Consider the following 24,101-nt stretch of genomic DNA (forward strand, 5'->3'; position numbering starts at 1 on the left):
TAAATGAAATAGCAAACTCCAGGTGTCACTACGATTTGCCAGCGCAGTATTACCCTTGAAAATATGCCACACTACCTTTATATCTTCCTACCGACTTGTGAAATGAGGCATCTGTTTGAAATTCCTTGTGAAATTTGTTATGAAATTGGCATTTGGGGAGGATGGGGGTGTAGAGAAAACAACCAATCAGACTAAATCAGAGATGAGGTATCTTTGGAACTTTAATGAGACCATATACGTTCTTTGTCTTGCTGAAAACATCAAATACATTTTAGGTTCCACAGCTTACAAAGGGGCAGTGGGTTCCCTACAGTTACATACTGTACCCAACTTTCTACAGAAAGATCAAAATTTTCCTAACCTTAATTTAGAACGTTTCCTAAAAAATGTCTTAAAGGTTTCTTACAATAGGGGAAGTAAAACACAGTAAGGCTTTTTAAATTTTTTTCTTTTTTGGTACTACACATTATTCTCTGAGGAATAGGAAGGCAGATTCTTTGCATCACTATGTGTATGATCTCTTATACTGTCCTCTGATCCTCGCCAGTATCTTTTAAGGCCCCTGACTCATATCTGTTCCCTTTCCATTTAAGAAGGTGAGACAGGTACCCCCTGGATAATAGCGCATTGCTTTTCTTGAAGATGGTCTACAGTTAGCCCCTCAGTTTTCCCTGGGGCTCACATTAGGGCTGCTAGCCCTAATGATTGGTAAAAAGGAATGGGAGTGAACAGTGAACTCAGGTCTCCTACCTGACACTGCAAGTATCCCAAGTTCATCGTGCAGGCCTTACAGTACATATTTAAAGACTAAGTGTGTTTCCTGAAAATAAAATGAGAAAAATATCCCTTTACTAACAACAGTCCCTATATCAGATTAGTACAATGAAAATAAAAGCATTTGGCTGATATAACTGGCTTTCTGTTTTTAGATGAAAACATTTCCCTTTCAAGATAATCTTAGGAATATATATCTCTCTCTCTATATATATATTTTTAACCTAATGACCAAATTTCTTAGTCTCCAATTATTTCCAAAAATGGCTTTGCCATTTAAAAAAAAAAATCCTAGTTTCATTCACTTAAAAAATGGGTAAGGCAGTCACCAACTCGAGCTAATTTTTGCTGCAGGAAAACATTTCAGACATTAACCATCAACCTTTGCTTCTTCTTAAGTGTTAAGAGTACATGATTAAATGATAATCAAAACCATTTTCTTCTCTTAACAATAAACTAAGCAGCTATTTTCAATGAACACATTTCCTCTTGCAAATTCCAGGTCCCCCACCCCACCCAACCCCAAATACAAAACTACTCTCTTGAGGAACAGGTTTGTAAACTCTCGTTATGAGGCATTTTCCATCCCCCCCCCCCGATTTGGAAACCAAAAAAATGGCTTTGTGGTCTCTGCTTCTTTACTTTTTTTTCACAACTGATTTCTTTAGCACATCAGCTCCATCTCAATAAGCTTGGTATTTGTCTTATTTGGGAGAGAGTTAGCCACCCAAGGTTCCAGCTGGGCTTTCAGAAGCCCTGTAAAAATTCTTGTAGTTGGTTGACAATTTCTGTATCCACCGTCTCCATGAGAGCTTGAAAGCTTTGCTCTCCCAGCAATTCCTGCTGTGCTTTGAGCTTCTCATAGACAAACTGCTGCAGTGACACCGTGTGTACAGGGTCCTTAAGGGCAAGCTGTGGAAAACACAGAGGAGCCAAAAAGTATTAGACAAAACGCAAAAAGGCCCACTGTACCTATTCATCTTCTCTATAACCTTCCTTGAATAACAGGATTGTTTCTGCCTTCCTTATCACTAGAGGTTCAGGAACACAGGTTCACTGGGGAAAATCTCCTCATAGGAAACCCAGTGTTCAATTACCATGCCCCCCCAACAAACACAAGATTTTACTCAAATCAACTTTTATTGGTCTGGGCCTACTTCAAGATCAATGATCAATCCCGGATCTGCTGACTCTTTAATAATAAGTCATATAAGGATGGGTTAATGCAACATTGCTGAAGATTTTTAATAATGTACCAAGCTAATATACATGTTAAATGCTTGTTTCATTCACACAATCATAAACCTCTGGAAATCCTGGTTATATGTATACTTTACTTTTCAAACAGAAGTACTGGCATGTCAACTTTTCAGTGATGTGAATGTTTCATTCCTCTTTAAAGAACAGACAACATTAAGCAACACAAAAATTAGGGAGTAGTACAAATATCTTTGTGTTCGGATTGTAAGTTTCTAGGGAATTCATAGGTTTATAGAATTGAGAGCTGAAAGGAACTTGAGTATACCTCCCTCATTTAGTATACCTCTCTCATTTTTACAGTTGCGACCAATGCCACATCATTATTAAGCAGCAAAGCCTGAATTCATAATTATTGTAAGTAGAGAAAGCACATAATGTCAATTATCAGTAAGTGGGAGAGATCTGTCAAAACTTTTACTGGATTTATACACAGTTGGTTTGAGTTTTGCAATCTAATTTAGCTCATTTGCTGCCATAAAGACACATCTCCAAAACTCAAAACACAAGAAAAAGGCAAATATTTCCCCAAGAAAGCAAGCTGCTCCTTATCAGACACTCTGGCGGGGGGGGGGAGGTATGGGGAAGAGGGGGTGCAGAGAGAGCAAGAACGGAGTCCCTCTGGGTGGTTTTAAAACATTAAAATTTTGTTGCATTGGGATGGGATTGGAAATAGGTTGTTGATTTACAACTACATTTATTACAACTATTTCATGGGCATATACATTTTATGGCGACAACCTAAAATTTCTGGGGGAAAGGGGGAGAGGAGGAAGACAGGCAATTTTAAGCCCCTGTACTGAGGTATCTCAAGCAGAAGAAGATATTCTATCAACTCCAGAGTTAGCCTCCTATGCTCATCATTATCTGGTCAGGTTCATTTAACTTCCACCACTGCCTTCAGACTTTCCTGACTAAGCGCTTCTTCTCAAATGCCCAGACTCTATTTGTGCTTGATGCCATTGAAGACTATGTTTTCAAAGCCATGTTTTCTCAATACTAGAAAAGGGAGTTTAAAGCCAAGTCTCTATTAATTGCTCACCATATTCAAGACACTGTGCTAATCAGTGTTTTTTAAAAAAAAATAAGCCTTCGTTCAGAGACAATGACCATTAAAAGCAATTTTCCAAACGATGTAGTGTACTCTCCTCTGACCAAATCTGAGCGCAGATATGTATACACAGGATATCCCAAAAGTCTTAATGCAGATGTCCCAAAAGTCTTAATGCAATTTTAAGTGGGAATAATATGACTTCTTTTTCTTATTTTCAATTCTGGGTCAGCAAGCAAGCAAATATCACTACCAAAATAAACATTCTCAGAATAAAACTGTCTCCAACATTTAAAAAATTTTCACCTTCTTTCACAATTATGCTTTTCACTTTTCCTTTTCACCAGGAAACTAAACTGAAAACATGATTCTGAAAATCTGGCACATTACATCCTACAGTTTGTCTGTATCAACTCCTCCTACCTCATGACACATTGTCAAATCAATCACTCACAGAAGTATGCATGGCCAGGTGCAAAAGAGAGAGAAGGAAGCAAGCAAACATTTGAACCAAAAATGAGCTTTCCAATTTTCTACATAGTTTTACTTTTTTTCTAACCATTTCTGCTTATTTTCTTTATTCTCACTATATTAGGTAGTAGCCAATACAAGGGGGAATGCCTTTGGCTATAAGGCTTTGGAGAAGATAGGCTTATCTTAGAATTGGGAGATAAGACATACAGATGAATAGGATCTCTGGTCACTAGGCAGCTATAGCATAAAGTTTTCTTTGTTTTGAAGATAACAGAAGGCTTAAGGTGACCCAATACCCTCTGATGCTAAAAAAGTCCACATCAAGCCAAATTCCTGCCTTTATAGATCTGGCATGGACATAGGGAAGGTACTGGCAGTCAAATGAACTAGAAACAGAATAATTAATATGAATCTTTGCCCCAATGTTTGACAAATATATCCTTATAAGGTAAGTAAATCTATTGTTTTATAACTCTCTGGCTTGTCTAAATAACTGAGGTATCATCTCTATACCTGAGGTCAGAATGACTGCCAGCAACTACTCTTGGAACTTACTAATGCTATACAGGACATAGCAATTACTTTAGCAGGACTAAAATTTTCTAGCACATTTCATAAATATATCAATATTTCAGTCATCTTAGAGAGCATTTACCTTGGAACCTCAGCCATGAGGGACAAAGGGAAGTACAGAGAAAGATACAGAAGGAAGGAGGGAAGGAAAAGAAGAAGGGAGCAAGGGAGAGAAAAGGAGGCATGTAAGGAGATAAGGAGGGTGGGAAAAATGGTCTCTTAATAGACAAAATAAATATAGTGTCAAAATACCTAATGGAGTAAAGCTCATGCAATTTTCTCCAAGAGGAAACCCATATATAATGCTAACAATTTATAGCCTGACAATGAGGGAGAAAACAGGAAAATAAAAAAGAGCAAATACAAGAATTCAAAGTGATAAATGATAATTTTTAGGAACTCTGCATTTTATGAGTAAATTTATGAAGTAAATACTTCAATAATATTAACAATAGCATTTACATAGCACTTTAAGTTTTATAAAGTGCTTTACCTATGTTATCTTATCTCATCTTCACAACAACCCCTGTTACCTTATTACAGATGAGGAAAATGAGGCTGAAAAGAGATTAAGACAGGTTCACAGGGAAAATAAGTATCTGAGGCAAGAATACAAACTGAGGTCTTCCTAACTCCAAGTATGGTACCCTATCCACAATGCCACCCAGCTGCCTCACAGTTTAATAATGCATATTCATAATGAGGAACCTTCAGCATCTAAACAAGATTTTTAGAAAGCGGGAAGTGTGATATCTTATAAATGTTTTCACTGAATAACCTTGGTCTTTAAAAGAGTCAGTTTGAGTTTTCTGAAAATTTCATTTATATGGAATTGCTAATACCCTTACAAAACCAGATAAATGAAGTGTTATTGTAATCACTCTGCTTCTTTTTTAGAAGGCTGTATTTGGTCTCTTGAGAGGTCTTTAAGGAAGAAGTAGGCTGATAGTACTTAGATTTGCAGGTGAGGAATTCTCAAAAAAAAAAAAAGTTCCTGACAGAATCTTACTAAGTTCCCACTGTTAAAAATTGTAGCTTTTGGGAAGTATCTGATGCAGGCTAATGATAGCTGACAACGTGTCAGCAATGCTTACACCGCTAGCTGAATGACCTTTGGTCTTTGATGATGTTAAAAGTTCTGGAATAAGTTTGTCAGGCTATATTTTTCTTGTTCTTTGAGGTTTTCATTATTTGAACCAGAAATACTCTCCATAATATTTAATTTATTTTTAACCACATTAATTTAACTCAGCAATTTCACCCAGTGGGAGTCAGTCAACCAGACTTCTTACCTGAAATCTCATACTATATTATATTACCTAGTATTTCCATAAAGATGTTTTCCTTAAGGTTTGTCAAGTAAGAAACTGCTGGGGCGTTATTTCTATTGGAATTGGAGGAAGATAGTTTCTACACTGGCCAAAATGGATAAAATTATTTTAAAATTCTATGAAGTAGCACTTTTCAGATAACACAGGGGATTATTCATAAAATTGTCCATTAAGAAAACCCATAAACTCACAGTATGAGAAATTCATACAACTTCTATACAATACATACTTAAACAATAACATTTTTCAGCTTTGATATAGAAAAACTGGTGCCTGATACGTTATTTGTACAATTTCAATGTCAAAAAGTTGGTTTCACAGACAAAATTTAAATCAATTTTTGATTTTGGCAATAGACAAAGCAGAAATAACTATTTAAAACATAGAATTATGTTAACAGAACACTTATAATGGGTTTTGTTTCAGCATACAAAGCTATTCACAAAAAAGAATGAAATCTTAGTCGAATTCATGAAAATTTATCTGGAAAGGGTTATTGCAGTTCTGATATAATTTTTATAATAGTCTCTCTTTTTTTATCCTGGAGAAATAGTTCATGATAGACTATCTTTTATAGGTTACCATGATGATGATGATGAAGCAAAATTCCAATGTAAACAAGTACAATCAGTTACATTATGGACTAACCGACACATAATGCCTCAGGTCCCACTAAACAAAGTGAAGAACTCCAGTCAGTTTGGCAAGTTTCTTTTAATGCCTTTTTAGAAACTAGATATAGGAAATATAAACCTTTACCTTGCATGTCAGAAAATTTCATCAAAGAATGTATGTATCAAACCTTAAAGAACTGTTCACGTACAGGAAGAATACCTTAGACAAAGAGAAAAGCACAAGAGTTTGATAACAAATGTTGTTAACTGCACCTGAAACTAAAGGCAAAATCATTTCCAGAGGTTATTACTACAATGAGCTTTTGGACTTGCTTTTCCATTTGGCCAATTCTGCTTTTGAAGGCATTCTTCTCCTCACTAGCTTTTTGGACCTCTTTTGCCATTTGGGTTAGGCTATTTTTTAAGGTGTTATTTTCTTCAGTATTTTTTTGGGTCTCCTTTAGCAAGCTGTTGACTTGTTTTTCATGATTTTCTTGCATCACTCTCATTTCTCTTCCCAGTTTTTTCTCTACTCCTCTTACTTGCTTCTCAAAATCCTTTTTGAGCTCTTCCATGGCATGAGACTGATTCACATTTTTCTTGGAGGCTTTGGATATAGGAGCTTTAACTTTGTTGTCTTCTTTTGGTTGTATGTTTTGATCTTGTCACTAAAGAAAGATTCTATGATTTGACTTTTTTTTATGCAGTTCGCTCATGATCCTAGCCAATTACTTGAGTTTTAAACTCTTTGTTAAGGTAGGGGTCTGCTTCCAATATGGAGAATGTACTGTCCCAAGCTTCAGGGGTTTTGTGCAGCTGTTTTCAGGGATACTTCTAGGGACCTGTAAGTTTTCATTTCTTCCTGAGTGGTATGATCAAGGGCAAGGTGTTCACTCCTTTCTTGGCCTTGGTCTATAAGTGACCACAAGTACTTTTCTGCCTTGGACGTGTGAGGAGGATTCCACCTCCACCGCCACAACAAGCTCCACCATGCCAGCACTCCTCCTTGTCCCAGGATCACCACCCAGAACTGTGACCCAGATCCAAGCACGGGCAAAGCAAGAGAATCCTGCCTCAGCACCAGCAAAGAGATCCCTGCAATCTCCCTCTGATCAGCCACTCAATTCCCCCTCAGTCTGTGGGCTGAGCACTCTGGAAGTAGCCGCTGCCCCTGGGGTTGCACCAGGCCTGGGGCTGGGACCAAGCTTCGTTCTCACTGCAGTCACAGACCCTTCCTACTGACCTTCTAAGTTGTCTTTGGCATTTGTGGAAACCACTACAGCTGCCCGTGATTCAATCCCCTAAGGCCTGCTCCAGGTTCGCTGAGGCCTAGTCTTTGCCTGCGCGTGCCCACACTGTACTACGCAACTCTGCCAGCCCACCACAACAGACCTTTCCAATCAACCATCCAAGTTGTCTTGGGCTGGAAATTTGTTTCACTCTGTCTTTTTGTGGGTTCTGCTGCTCTAGAATTTGTTTAGGGCCATTTTTTTACAGGTATTTGGAGGGGTTTGGGGGAGAGCTCAAGCAAATGACTACTTTTACTCTGCCATCTTGGCTCCCCAGAGGTTATTACTAGAGAGAACACATGGGGCAGTCAAATACAAAATCTATTCCAAATGTCATAAGGGCTGGCTTTGGGAGAAAATATAGTCAATAAAAAAATTATCTTGCCAAAACTTCATTATCAACAATAAACAAAAAAGAATCCTAAGGTTAGACAAGAAGGGATTTCTTTCAATTTGCTAAATTACATGTGATCTGAACTATTAACTCTCTTCCAGATCTTATTTGCTTATAGTGAAAATGTCAGGCTTTCAAATAATTTTTATTTTAACCAGTCTAGCTGATTTTTAATTCTACTAACTGCAAAAAGACAAAAAAAAAGTATTGAAAAACAATTTTTTTTAAATTGCTTTGAAATCCTATTTTATTCTTAGTGGCATATAATTCACAAACATATTTTTTCTTAATAGATCTGACTGATTTCACTCCACACAGTAGTGCTTCTTCTGATCAGCACTTTGTTTATTACTGATATAATTCTGGGCAAATTCATACTATCAGTTTTATTTAGGAATCTCTACTTTTAACTACCAGGTTAAAATGTTTGTTCTGTAAAATGTTACTTTTCCATTCCTTGGGATATGCTAAAAGGCAAATTTCTAAAGACAATCAAATAGCATAGTCATCTTTTAAGCTTGAGAAAGTTTTTTCAACTCTGGGAATGGACAACTCTAAAATTATCTTTGAAAGCCTACTTATCAACTGTATACATAGAAAGTCTCTTCTGAAGCTCTGCCAATCTGAATTACTGGTCCTTTCATGCTGTTTACAAATAGGCCCAAGTCTCCCCAATACTTGAAAAAATCCTCACTAGACGCTATCATGCCTATCTTCCTATACTTTCTTCCTCTTCTCAGTTAAAATCCTTTAAAAAGTTGTCTACAATCGGTGCTTCTTTCCTCTTGTTCTCTTATAAAAACTTCATCATTCAAGCAAAAGGATGATCTCCAAAGTTAATGATGATCTCTTAATTGGGAAATACAATGGCCTTCTTTCTCAATCTTTATCTTTCCTGACATCTCTGAAGCATTTGATAATGCTGACTACCTTCTCCTCCTAGATACTCCCTCCTCTTTGAGTTTTTAGAACTCAGCTCTCACTTGTTTCTCTTACCTGACACAGTCTTTCTCCATCTCCTTTACTAGATTCTTCATCCACGTCATGCACGTCAATGGTGGATATCCTCCAAAACTAAGTCTTAAACCTCTTTACTCTTTATACCTCTCCTTTGGTGACCTCATCTTTGGTGATCTCATCTGCTCCCTTAGATTTCACTGACTTCTTTGCAGATGATTACCAGATATATACATCCAGCCCTAGTCTCTCTCCAGAGCACCAGCTCTATATTAGCAACTACTTGACACTTCAAATTGGAGAGACTTCTCAAAACCAACATGTTCAAACTAGAGCTCAATTTCTTCTGCCCCCAAACCCACCTCTCTATCTTACCCTATAACTCTCAAGCCATTAACACCATACTTTCAGGCACCCAGACTTGCAAATTTAGTGTTGTACTTGACTCTTTAATCTTACTCACCCCACATATCCAATCATTTGGTAAATCTTGTGATTTCTTTCTCTACAATATCTCTCATATACATGTTGGACCTCATCACCTCTTGACTAGACTATCATAACAGTCTTCTTATTGGATTTTCTGTCTCAAGTCTCTCTTTACTCCAATTCTCCACAACACTGTCAAAGTCATTCTCCTAAAGCGCAGATTACACCATGTCATATCCTCCCCCCAATCCCTTCAATACATTGCAGTGTATTCCTCAAGAACAGGAGTCCATAATCTTTTTTGTGGCATGGCCCTGATCTTGGCAATCAAGTGAACCCTATAAAACACTTCTCAGAACGTTTTTAAATGCATACAATAAAAAATTACAAAGGAAACTAAAGATTAATGAAAATATATAAATTTTTTCTCCATCCAATTTGATGGACTCCTTGAAAACTATCTATGGACCCCAGCTAAAGAACTCCTGCTCTAAAAGAACTCCTGCTCTAGGATCAAATATAACTTCCTCCATTTGACATTCAAGGCTTTTCACAATCTGACCCCTTCCTATCTTTCCAGTTTTTTTATGCATTATTCTTCTCCAAGAACTCTACAGCTCAGCCATACTGTCCTACTTGTTGTTCCTCACATATGATAGTCCATCTCCAATTCTCATCCCTTTACACCAGCCATCCCTCATGCCTGAAATGCTCATGCTCCTCACCTCAACCAATCAGAGTCCCTGGCTTCCCTTAAGACTCAGCTCAAGCACTTCTACTCTGTATGCATCTTGTGTGATATATGTACAGGTCTCTCCCATTAGAACATAAAGATCCTTGACGGCAGGGACTATTTTTGCTTTTCTTTGTATCCTTAGCACTTATGATAATGCCTGGCACACAGAAGATGCTGAATAAATGCTTTTTGATTGATTGACTGGTATAGGAATCATTCAATAAATTGTTCCTCTAGTTTTCTAACAGTATTATAGTCTGGATTTTGTGTCCCTGGCATTTATCATATATTCCCAGGTTCCCCCAAAAGATTAGCATTTTAATTTGTCTCTAATTCATTAGTGCTACAAAAAGTACTGTCATAAATATATTGGTACATACAGGACTTTTCTTTTTATCACTGACTTTCTTGGGGTATATACCTAGCAGCAAAATCTCTGGGTCAAAGGATATGGATGGATAGGAGAAAAGGTTTGGAAGAGCTTTAAATGCCAAAGAGAGGAGTCTATATTTGCTCCTACAAATAAGTGGGAGCTCCCACAAGTTGGTTGAGTAGGAAAGTAATATATTCACACCTTCACTTTAGGAAAATCACTCTGCTGGTTGGGTGGAGGGTGGACTGGAGAGAGACATATAGAGAAGAGACTGATTATTGTCCCACACTTCTTTGGTGTACCTATTACACCCAACTATACAGCTCATTTTATGTTACTACCCTATTAGATTATAAATTTCCTACCAGTCATGTCTTAGTGAAATTTTTGAGCACATTACTTTTTTAATTAATTTATTTATTCTTAGACTTTAACATTCACTTCCATAAGATTTTGAGCTCCAAATTTTCTCCCCATCTCTCCCCTCCCCCCCACCCCAAGACAGCATGTAATTTGATACAGGCTCTACATATACATTCGTTTGAACCTATTTTCACATTAGTCATGCTGTAAAGAAGAATTAGAACCAATGGGAAAACCACAAGAAAGAAGAAACAAACAAAAGAAAAAAAAGAGCAAACAAATAATATATTTTGATCTGCATTCAGATTCCATAGTTCTTTTACTAGATATGGATGGCATTTTCCATCATGAATCCTTTGGAGTTGTCTTGGATCCTTCCACTGCTAAGAAGAGATGAGTCTATCAAAGTTAGTGATCACATATTGTGGCTGTTAACTGTGTACAATGTTCTCCTGGTTCGGCTCATTTTACCCTGCATCAGTTCATTCAAGTCTTTCCAGGTTTTTCTGAAGTCTGCCTGCTCATCATTTGATGAGCAGGAATACAACAGTATTCTATCACATTCATATACCACAACTTGTTCAGCCATTCCCCAACTAATGGGCATCCCTTCAATTTCCAATTCTTGGCCACAACAAAAAGAGCTGCTATAAATATTTTTGTACATGTGGGTACTTCTCCCATTTATATGATCTCTTTGGGATACAGACCTAGAAGTGGTATTGCTGGGTCAAAGGGTATGAACAGTTTCATAGCCCTTTGGGCACAGTTCCAAACGAACACATTACTTTTAACACAGTACATACTTAACATGTTTTGAATGAACACTAAACAATAAGTGAAGAAGCCAAGAAGAATAAAGATTATGCATAGCTCCATATACGTATAATCTAATGAATATCAATGATAATTATGTTTTTAAAATGTTGCAACTTTGTATCTTTTAAGTGGGTACCTAGGTGGTGCAGTGTATAGAGTGCTGGGCCTAGAGTCAAGAAGACTTCTCATCCTGAGTTCAAATCTGGCCTCAAATACTTACTAGCTGTATGACCGTGGGCAAGTCATTTAACCCTGTTTGCCTTAGTTTCCTCTTTGTAAAAGGAACTCCAGAAGGAACTGCAAAGCATTCCAGTATCTTTTGCCAAGAAAACCTCAAATGGGGTCACGAAGAAGTGGACACAATTGAAAATGACTAAATAACAAATCTTTTATGCATTTATTTTAACTTGTTTTCTTACAATTATCAGTAAAATTTCTTTAAAAACTTAAAAATATTTCATGTTTGCTTCAAGTACAGAAGGAAGACACTTTGAAACTGTAGCCCAGGGGTGGGGAACCTGTAGTCTCAAGGCCATATGTGGCCTCCTAGGTCCTTGGGTGCAGCCTTTTTTTTTCTTTGGCAAGGCAACTGGGGTTAAGTGACTTGTCCAGGGTCACACAGCTAGTAAGTGTTATGTGTCTGAGGCCAGATTTGAACTCAGGTCTTCCTGACTCCAAGGCAGGTGCTCTTTCCACTGTGCCACCTAGCTACCCTCTGCGTGCAGCCTTTTGACTGAGTCCATCTTTCTTACAGAACAAATCCTTTTAATAAGGGGATCTGTTCTGTAAAGTTTGGATTCAGTCAAAGGGTCACACCTGAGGACCTAGAGGGTCATATGTGGCCTCAAGGCTGAAGGTGCCCCATCCTTGCATGTAACCTATTCTGCCTTGCATAAGGAAAAAAAAAAAAGAAATCCAAAGAGAAGAAATAATTGGTAGCTGCTGGAAGGGAGACAGCAAGCCAACTTTGGGGGAAAGAGAGCGGAAAAGAGACAAAGAAATAAAAGGTAAGTCAGGCAAGGATGACGATCACCTGGAGATTTATAATCATAGGCGGCCCAGTGGCTCTGTGCCCAGTAGGGGAGTATTATTTGATTTAAAAAAGGAATTACCATTAGGCTCCTTTAATTAACCAATTTTCCAATGCGTTTAATTTTACTTAATTTATAAAAATACTCATTTATGTTCAAATTTTCCACAACACATCCATTACAGAAACTGAAATACAACTGTACATCTTAAATATTTAATAATCAGAATGTTTACATTTGAGGAAAAAGATTTAAACATGAAATGAAAGTAAAAAGAAACATTACATTCCGATTGGATGATTATTTATGGGTCATTGGTAAGAACTAGTATCCCAACTGAAAATGTGTAGGGGAAGAGTAGAAGAGAAATGGCGCCAATGAAAATGTTATGAAAAATCTTAAACAAACTTCAGAAATTAGATAAAATGATCTATTTGAGAGGGAATACACATCCTTTCAACATTTCTGAGACTTCATCCATAACATTATTTAGAAAATGTAGTTATGTTCACTGTTCAGTTTAACTTTTAGCATTCTTCTTAGTGCACATCCAAGCAATATTATTTACCATTAATAAATCACCTTCCCTCCAGCTCCTATGCAACCAATACAAATGTCAACAAACACATTTTCACCAATACCAATTCTGCTGCTCCCTGTCAAAATACATGACAAATCTAGAGATGGAAAAGAAATCAGAACTTGTCTAGTCCACTCTCCACACACACACACAACACACACACACACACACACACACACACACACACACACACACACTTATAGAGGTGAAAATGGAAGACTGAAGAGGTTCAGTGACTGGTATAACATCATGCTGGCTGTCAGGATTCAACATAACTCCAATATCTGAACAGTCTAACTACAGAAAATGAGTATCTGTGTGAGTAGGAAGGTGAGGCAAGAAGAGAAAAAGGAAGCGTACAAGACAGCTATAATGGAATTTTTTTTTGCAATCTAAATTTTATCTTTGGTAGTATTATCAAAGTTCCCAGCATATCCATTTATTTCTATATATAACCCTACTGAAGAGGCTGAGTGATTTGAACATTACAGGTATGAAACTTCTCTAACAGCACCTGCTTCCTTCAATCTTCTTCCACTATGCCAATCATCTCTGTGATTCAAGAAACTACTGAGATGACTGAGCAAATCTTATAATCTCAACCCTCTTGGTAAAACTGCTCCACAAGGTCAAGTTATCAGGTGAAGGACTAAAAAGTGCAAGTGCTATAAGTAGGAAATAAGAAAGAGAATGGAGCCAATGCCATCGATCTAGTTCAAAAAAGTCACATCGTTTTATCAAATATCAACTGTCAAGAATTTATAAAAATGACTAGAATGATGGAAAGAAATGAAGGAGCCAAACACTTCTATTTTGACTATATGCTGATAAAATAATATTATTCTAGAAACTAATTTTGTATAAACCAAATTTGCTAATATTTCAGATGATGTTACAGAGGGCAAAGCCTATCTTTTGCCTCTTTTTGTATCCCCAGTGTTTACCAGAGTGCCTGGTGCTACATAAATGCTGACTGATTGATTCCATAAGCTAAATTTTCTAGCATGTTTTATTTTCACTGTATGATATTTTTTCTTCTTTTAGACAATGGAGCCAAGCAGCTAAATAGATGCAGGGAGATCTTTAGAGGTTTGAGAAAAGCAAGGAGAAAGTGGGTAGCTATGAATAGAAGGCAAGTTTCCTACTTGGAGGGGCATTAAGGAAGACAAAGTGTACCACTCTCCTCCCCAAAAAAGGGATTCTGGTTTTGTAATCCAGATAGTTTGAGATTTCATGGCAAATTACACATGCTTTCATCCACATTCTATATGGCAACTTTCCTTAAAATCGATAACAATGCTAATAAATTGTACTTATATTAAGTAAAGGGTTGAAAATTGATAGAAAATGTACAAATCATTGGATGAATATGTTGTTTGGTTATCTAGACCTGAGGAAAAAAGAATTGGTTGAACTATTGTCAACTTATCTTCAAGCAAGGCAGGCACCACTGTTCACCTGATGTGTGTACGATGAACTAATCTCTAATGATCAAATTTAAAAGTGACTTATAACTTAAAACAAGATGTAAAGAAATACCTGGCTCCCAATTCTTCTCTTCTCCCCAACTTCTGCCCTCATATGAGGGGACTTAAGATAACATATTCTTCCTCAAAAACTATTCAGTTCCTCAACCTGCTCAATTCCCATAAGCTACTCCTCCACTTATCTCAGCTACATGAAAAGATGGTCATACTCTTGATCCTGCCACCACCTACTGATGTACCACCTCTAAGTTCAAAATTATCCAGCCATAATCTATTGGATTTCACTGCTCCCTCTGCCTTCCTTTACAAAACCTCACTAATTATTAAAAGAAAAATCTGACAGAAGTCATCTAAATGAGAAAAATAAGTAGTGGAATTCCAGTTTTGCAAGCATAATATTACATTAAGAGGAACACAAGATCAGGTGACTATAGAATATGAAGAAGGGGAAAAGAAGGAAAAGAGAATCTGCATTTATATAGCACCTTTTATGTGCCAGACACTGTGCTAACAGCTTTTTACAAATACCACCTCATTTAATCTTCACAACAATCCTCAAAGGGAGGTGCTATTATTATCACCCTTTTACAGTTGAAGAAACTGACGCAAATAAAGGTTAAGTGACTTCACCTGGATCACACAGCTACTAAGTGTCTGGGGCCAAACTGAACTCAGGTCTTCCTGCCCCCCAGCCCCCCCAGACAGGAGTTCTACATACTTCTCCACTGTTCTTCTAGATGCCTTGGAGAAAGGGAGGAATATAAAACAAATATGAAACAGAAGAAAGAATATAACTGTTGATAAGCTAAAATTCTATGATAATAGTCAACAAACATTTATTAAATGACCCTTATGTGACAGACTGAGGCAGCTGGTGGCTCAGCGGATAGAGCATTGGGCCTGGAGTCAGGAAGACCCAAGTTCAAATCTAGCTGAGCAGATACTTCCTAGCTGGGTGACCCTGAGCAAGTCATTTAACCTATGAACCACTGGATAAGGAAATGGCAAGCCATTCCAGTATCTATGCTAAGAATACCCCATGGACAGCTGGTCCACAGGGTAACAAAGAGTCAAATATGAATGATCAACTGAACAATAACAAGAAGTGTGCTAAACACTGTGTTAAGTGAGCACGGAGGACACAAAGAAAGGCAAAAACAGTCTCAGTCTCTCTCTCTCTCAGCTCAGAGTTTGCTAGGAATAATACATACACAACTATGTAAAAACAATGTTTATATATATATATAATTATATACACACCTATACATAAATACATATAAATTATTATAATATATATGTGTGTGTGTGTGCGTGTGTGTGTGTGTGTGTGTGTGTGTGTGTATGATAAATCAGAAGTAATCAACAGAGGGAAGGCACTAACATTAAATAGGATCAGGGAAGGCTTCTTGTAGAAGCCTTGTAGGATTTTAGCTGGGACTTGAAGGAAGCCAGGAGAACAAGATGAAGAGAAAGCATTTAAGGCCTGCGGGACAATTGCTGAAAATGCTCAGGTTCAGGACAAAGAGTGTTTGTTTTATGTGAGGCATGGCAAGAATCAACAGACTGCAGAGTATAAGGGAATGATAAAAGTGCAAGAAAACTGGGAAGGTTATAAAGTATTTTGAATGTCAAATAGAGAATTTTAAATTTGTTCCTTGAGGTGATAGGACAACATTGGAGTTTACTGAAGGGCAGGAGGCTGACATAAGCCGAGCAGCTGACTGGGGTCATCAAGTAAAATAGTCTATAGAGAGAAAAGGAACCAAGATGGAGCTCTGAGGGAAACCCATTTTCAGCAGGTATGACCTGGATGATGAAGATTCAGTAAAGAAAAGGAAAAGATTCAACAAAGAGTGACAGGGGAAGAAAAGAACTAAGAATGAAAACCTAGAGAAAAGGGAGTATCATTCATGTCATACCTACTAACTGTTCCCCATGGATCTGGCTTGGATCCTTACTCATTTTCTCCTTGCACTTAGTGAGATCTTTAACTTTAATAGGTTTAATTATCCTTTCAATGCAGATGATTCCCAAATTCCTGTATCTAGTTCTAGTCTCTCTCCTCATCTCTATATCCTCTTTCACCTACTGGCATCTCAAACTCCCAATAAGTTGAAAAAAAGAACACATTCCCAACCAAATCCTCCCCTTATTTGAATCTATTATTTTTGAGGTCATCACCATCATCATCTTCCTAATCATAGGTCTAGAGCTGGAAGGGATCTTACAGACCATCCAGTCCAATCCCCTCATTTTATAGATGAAGAAACTGAAGCCCATAAAAATTACTGATTTGTCCAGGGTCACACAAGTACCACCTGTCTGCCTGCAATCTTAGTATCATACTCAACTTCAAAATCACCCCATATACCCAATCAGTTGCCAGATCTTTTCATTTCTACCTTCACAACATCTTTTCATATGCCCCCTTCTCTTTACTCACAAAGCCACAACCCAAGTTCAGGTCCCCATTGCCCTGCAATACCTTGACTACTACAATCATCTTCCTGTCTCAAGTCTCTCCAGCTTCACTCTATCCTTCACATAGTTGCTAAAATGTTTTTTCCTGTCATATAGATCTGACTACATAATCTCTACTCAATAAACTCCATTAGCTCCCTATTACCTCTAAGATCCAGTATAAAGCCCTCTGTTGGCATTAAAACTCTTCAATACCTTGCTCCTCCTTACCTTTCCTTATACTTAACACCCTTCTACAAACACTGATACTGCTACACTCGATTTCCCATTTCTTTGTCTTTATACTGCCTGATCTCTGTAAGGCTATGCTTCCTAGAATCCCTGGCTTCCTTCAAAATTCAACACAACTATCACCTTCCGGCAGGAAGCCCTTCCTAGTCCCCCCAGGTGAATTGTCTTCTCTAAAGTTTTGTCCCAACTACATTCTATATCTTTTTTTATTTTTATTTTATTTTTTATTTTTTAGGCAATTGGGGTTAAGTGACTTGCCCAGGGTCACACAGCTAGTAAGTATTAGGTGTTTGGTCTGAGGTCGGATTTGAACTCAGGTCCTTCTGACTTCAGGGCTGGTGCTCTATCCACTGCACCACCTAGATGCCCCTTCTCTATATCTTCTGTATGCATGTAATTATTGCCATGAAGAGGTAATAATATTCTTGAAGGTAGGGAATGATTTTGCCTTTCTTTATATCCCTAGTAATTAGCATGATACCTGATACATAATTTATAAATATTTACTCCTTGATTTTGTCCAGTACTTTATAAAACAGGGTATCTTGTTTCTAAGAAAATGGACCAGCAGGCAACTCCTCATGCTAGAATAGACCCTAACTCATACAAATACCCCTTTATTACTTTTTATTAAGGTATAATTGAGGAAATGTGTAAGTATGCACACTTGCACTTACACACACACACACACACACACACACACACACACACACCACATACGTTTGGGTATACATAGTCCCCAATAGATGAATATAGAATGCCTTTGCAGATAACAAAAGAACCACTCAAAATATCTGGATAGAAAAACCGATTGAACACAGACACCTAAGTTATTGTTAGGAGAGTGGAAAACACTTTATTCAAGAGTAAACTTGCTCACCTGTGGGATACAAAAGCCATCTACAATTCAATTAAACATTTATTAAGTGAAAAATAAGCACAAGGTATTGTGCTAGGTACAGATAATAAAAGAAATGCAAATCAAAAGAACTCTGAGGTTTAACCTTAAACAGAAAATTTGTAAACATTAAAAAAAAATGCAAGAAGTCTCTTGAAAGGATTGTAGAAAGACTATAATAATGCATTGTTGATGACTCTGAGAATTAAACGTTTAAGCAGCTTGTAAAACATTTTTTAATTATGCTAAGAAAATGTTCACACCCTTTGATCCAAAGATTCCATTGCTGGAATGAAATGAAAATGAAAAAATAAGTGCAAGATACATAAAAATACTTATAGTAGCACTTTTTGTAGTTACAAAGAACTGTAAACTTAACAAGATGTCCAGAGATTGGGAAATGAAAAAGCAAGTTGTGTTCATGGATGGAATGAACCAGTATTATACAGTAAGAAACTAGGAATATGATGAATACAGAGAAGTGTAAAAAGTCTAGATGCAAACTAAAGCAAGCAGAGTCGGGAAAACGACATTTTATTTATGTCTAAAACACTATAGGTAGAAAGACTAACCACCACAAAACAGTAGAAGAGTGATATTGAGAAATTATAAAGAGCAAAGTTGGCCTCAGACAAGAGATATTGAGAAGACACTATTGCCTAGCCCCTTTGCAGATGTGGAGCCCCAAGTATAGAGCGCTGTATTGGAACTGGATCTTTTGTGATGTATTGAACAGTTTTGCCAAATGTTTTTTCTCTTCCCCATTCTCTTGGTTACTTTCTTTTTAAGAAAAATATTGTTTATAAAGGATGTCTCTCTGGGAAGAAAGGGATGAATACAGAAAAAAAGCAATAAAAAGCTATTACATTAAAAAACAACAACACTAACTAACGTAGGTGCACAGGAGGGAAAAAAAAACACATGGGTTATGCCTGGATACCCGAAGAGAACATTCCTACTGGTATGTCCTGGGACCACTGAGAGTGTTCCCCAAAGTTGTGTTGACAACCCATATAATTGTATGTTCCATAAAGGTGTTACTAAAATAAATAAATCAACAACTATAAAAAATAACAAATGGATGAGGGAATGGGATTTAACCAAATAATTCCACTTGCTGAAAGATAAACAAATGTTCATCATCAGGTTTTGATTACAAAGGAAAAGTTTGATAGTTTTAAAGTTTGTTATAATTTATAATAATTTATAATAACAAACTATAAGAAGAAAGGAACTCTATTTTGTATGGGGCATATTGTAGTGACTCAAATGTTAATTCTTGGTTTCTGTAGGAAATTAAGGACAAAAAAGGGGAAAGTATGCTGTAGTGAGGTAGTCCAAAATTGGTTTGTTCTATATTCACCTCTCCTTTCTATCTTATCCTGTAGGGACTAAGCAAGAAAGAAATTACCTCTAGAAGAATTCAGTTTAGATGCTTTTAACCTTGTCTTGCTTAAAGAGTACTCCCATAGAATCTTGTTCCACTATAAAACTTACCATCCAGAGGGAAGGTATAACATTGCCAAGCTGAATACACATTGGTTAATCACTAGATAAGGTTTTTCTCCACATCCTCAAAATTCCTTATTCTGTATTCACTTATCTAAGCAAATTGTTGTCTTCCCGGAAAGAATGTAAATTCCCTGAGTACAGGAAATATTTTATTTTTCAGAAATTACAAAGAAAATACTTTGGTTTGGTATCTCCCATGACTAATATAGGGCATGACACACAATAGGCACTTAATAATAAATGCTTGTTGTTTGATTATTTTCATCTAGCCCAATGATTTCATGGGAAGAGAAATCTTCAAGTGAGGAAACCAATCAATACAGATCAACCACAGGCCATCAACTCGTAATCCTAAGTTATCATCTTGGCACCTGAGAGCTTAAGTAAGTTGGCCCAAAGTCAGTAAGTACAAAGACAAAATTTGGACTCATGTTTTCCCAACTCTAAGGCCAAATCACTACCTATTATAATGTCACATTGCTGCTCCATTATGATTACCGTTATTCTCTCCATAGATTACTTAGTCACTCAGACTCAGGTTTCCAGTTAAGTGACTTATATTATTATTGTCTTCTGAATAAAAACGCAAAGTTCTTGCTATGATACTATATCACCTCAGTTATCCAGCTACTCTAACGGACCACTTCATTCTCTTTTTATGAGTTTGTAACTCATATCATAATATTTTTTTAATCAAAAACCTATAAAATTATGATGACCACTTCCACTACATTTCAACTTTAATGATAGTAATCTTAAAAAGGTCACAAAGATGCAGGTAAAATTTAATAAGTAGTTTTATTAATAGCATAGATTGGGGGATCAGAAAGCAAAATTTCACTAAGTGATAACTATAAGAAATCTGTATTTGAACTCTTTAATTTAAAGGTCTTTTTTCTCTTAGTGATTTAACACTGTGCTCTAGTTGTTATACCACATATAATCATTAATAAACTTGTACTAGTTTACGCTCAACACAGACATTCATTTCTAATTACTTTGAAGGTAATAAGTAATAAGTCATATTGTCAAAGAACAAACAATTACAAAATAGAAGAATAAAAATCTAGATGATATAATTTCAATGAAATTATCTTACACTTTTCTTGAGTGCTAAAATAAAACATGGCTTTCAAAAGATGTAACTAGTAGGAGCTGAACAATCAGTGACTGTTAGGAAAAACTGATCTGCATGCTGTTATTTTTAATTTTCCTACTGGTAGGTGGGAGGAAGCTTCAAGGCCAAGATGGATGTAGGGTCCTAAGGACTTTGAATATGTTTGTGTAGATTCACAAGTTAAAGGGATAACAAAATCAAAAAAATTTTATTTAACTAAAAATATGTAGAATGTATTCCACTGCCAAATCTTGACATATCCCAATCTAAGATTTCTTCTAGGTAGCAATGATCAGCATTCAATTCAATTCAATTCCAACTAGATCCTGATTAGTGTATCCAGGTTCATGTTGCATTATTTCCACTGGGCTAAAACCTATGACTATATTTTACATAGTTATATTATAACTTCAAATACTGTGAATTTAAATACTTTGACCACTTTCAGGGGATTCATTATTTGTGCTAATTGACCACAGTCTGCCCTAGGCTCTCCCATTTAATCAATAACTAAATAAATATTTTGCCTATATGCAAATAGTAAATAAGAAGAAAACATAGTTTAAAAGGAGAAAGAAGTTCATTCTCCTAACTCTTCCTTAATTACCTGAAACAAATAAAGGCACAAAGGATCATACATCACAAATTTAGAATTGGAAGAGACCTCAGGAGAGGAACCAGATTGATACTGAGAGCAGGTACAATTATAGCTGGCACCCGTAGGGTGCCATCATTTAGAATGCCATCATCCCCTCCTCCTCACACCTCCTCATACCCTCAAACCATCTTTACAGCACAACAGGAAAGGACAATGTATTTTGGCAGCTTAGCTATTTCAAGACACCAGTTAGATGCATACTTCTTAAAGGGAGAACTAGCACCTCTGGTGTGAGGGTTTACTGAGCCCTCTTCAGGGCTACTCACCCATCTTTGGTGTCCACTTCTTACCCAACTCTCACCTGTAGCTCCAAGAGGCTATAGTATGCACTGCAGGCACACCCTGGTAAATATTGCAACAAATGGGCTAAACCAGGTTAAGGGTACCTGAGAGGTCTCAAACCTTTCAGTGAGTTAGGGAGGTGTCTAACCAAGTATGTGAAGACTATCTCTGACAGAATGGGCAGTTGAAAACAATTTGTTTCAACAGCCATGAAAACAGCTGAAGGAGGTGCTGAAGAGTGCTTAGAGCTTGGTTAGACACTGAAAATGCCAAGGTCATCCACTATATCCCAGGCCATAGTCAGTGGTCCTGACTTTTGATCTGCCACTGGACTCTGATTACTCTGGAAGAGAGAGTGAGGTCAATGACTTCGCATAACTCTGTCACACTTAAATCCAATTTATGTGAGAATCAAGACATTACCTATACTACTTTACCATTTTTACCCACCTCAAAGTCCTGTGGTAACAAGCAAGTGATGAAGCAGCAGCTACACATACACTGGGAGCTGTACTCACAACTCTGTACACATGGCTCAAACCACAAGGTCAAAGCCCCCTGGGTATCTGAGCAGGCTTTTTGAAGGACCACATTGTTCAGCTCCCAGTGTAAGGTAGGAGCTAGAAAAGGTGCCCTAAAAACTGTCTGTTTCACTCAGCCCTGGCCTGTTTACTGTGGCTGAAATACAAAAAAAGTACAAAAACTTTTGCAAAGATGATTCTACTCATCATCGGTATATGGAATGTGGCATGCTTACAGACAACATGAAATCCAGTAGACCTGAAAGACGAACAGCTCTTGTTGAGAGAGAACTTGGAAGGTATCTCATCCAAATAGTAGCCCTAAGTGAAACTGAAGTCCTTTCTCAAGCTAAACTGCCAAGCATTCAAACTCTACGGCAGAGGGCACAACTCCGATGGCCTGAACACATTGTTAGCATGCCAAACATAGGTTTGTCTAAAAGACTGTTTTTACAGATAACTCATCTAAGGCAAGTGCTCACATAGAGGTCAGAAGAAGAGATACAAGAACATTCAAAGTCTCTCAGAAGAATTTTGGAATAGACTGTGTGCCATAGGAGACATTGGCAAAGGACCACCCAGCATGGTGTGCCTGCATCAAGGAAGGCACTGTGCCCAATGAGTGAAGCAGAACTGCAGGCCTTCCAAGCTCATACTGCTCTGATCAGCCACAGTCAGACACACTGTACTTTGACTCCAACATAGCGATGTCATTTCAGTACTCTTCGAGAAAGAAGGACAACAACCAACCAACACACATTCTTCCCTTGATGGCTACTTCAAGGCAGTGATTCTTAAAATAAACGTCCACAGAAGCACCAAGGCTTGTGAAGGTCATCCACAGAGTGGTCTTTTGTAGCATAAATGGTTATAGTATAATAACATTTCTATTTTTTATTTATGATGTGAAAAAATTTACAAGTGACATTTAATTAAAAAAAAAGCAGATATCACCTCTATCAAAAGCAACAGTAGTCTTCCTATTAATTTTTTTTTCCTGTTGGCAGATCTGATCATGTAGGAGAGATGATATATAAAGAGCCACAGATGAAAATGTGTGAACCAATACTTTAAGAAATATTGTCATCAATTAATATTCTTCATTCTCTTATTCCACTCTGTTCACCACCTCTATCTTGGATCAATCAAATCAATAACCTCAACAACCAGCAAGCATTCAAAACAAAACAAAACAAAACAACAAAAAAAACCTACTATCTCGTTTGATCTTCACAACAATCCTGCAAGGAAGGTACTGTTACTATCTTCATTTTACAGATGAGGAAACTGGGGCAAACAGAGGCTGTGTGAATTGATCAAGATCACATAGTAAGTAGACTGGATTATGAACTCAGGTCTTCTTGATTCCATGACCACTGTGCTACCTACCTGCCCATACATGGTTATGAGAAATTGCATTTGTGAAGTTATTTAAAACCTTCAAGTATGCTACCTCTGTCAAAAAGATGTAACCTAAGTAGAAGGCTTTTAAAGATCTTTAACATTAAAAAATCAAATAATAAAATAAATTAGCTAATAGTTTAAAATAGCTTTTTAAAGAAATTTAATTTCATGCTTCTAGTTGTTTCATGGAACAAAATAAATAAGTCAGAATTGCATTACACATACATGCTGAATTTTGTGAGGACATTCAAAACTAGGTAAATATATATATATAACTATCCACTTAACTTAAGTTGGCTCATTTTGAAAACTCAGCACATATCTGGAATATCATTTCTACCAGCAATTGAAGTTTTTTTGTTTTTGTTTTTCTTTAAACTGGACTTGTGATTTCATCTCATAGAGAGAATATTTGCATATTGTTGACATTCACATAAAGCAAGGCAGCAATCATACAAGTAACAT

At 37.0% G+C, this 24,101-nt stretch overlaps 1 protein-coding gene across 1 annotated transcript in view; it reads right to left on the reverse strand.

Annotated features, from left to right (window-relative positions):
* Nucleotides 1-203: 203 nt before the first annotated feature.
* Nucleotides 204-24,101, reverse strand: part of IPO11 (importin 11) — a 228,607-nt gene continuing 204,709 nt past the window's right edge. Inside the window, exon 30 of the mRNA XM_021007229.2 lies at nucleotides 204-1,686. Within this exon, the coding sequence (XP_020862888.1) occupies nucleotides 1,522-1,686 (165 nt within the window). The 3' untranslated portion in view covers nucleotides 204-1,521. The remainder of the gene's footprint in view (nucleotides 1,687-24,101) is intronic.

This window comes from Phascolarctos cinereus, unplaced genomic scaffold (genome assembly GCF_003287225.1).
Source record: "Phascolarctos cinereus isolate Bilbo 61053 unplaced genomic scaffold, phaCin_HiC Scaffold_4;HRSCAF=312, whole genome shotgun sequence".
Lineage (NCBI taxonomy): Eukaryota > Metazoa > Chordata > Mammalia > Diprotodontia > Phascolarctidae > Phascolarctos > Phascolarctos cinereus.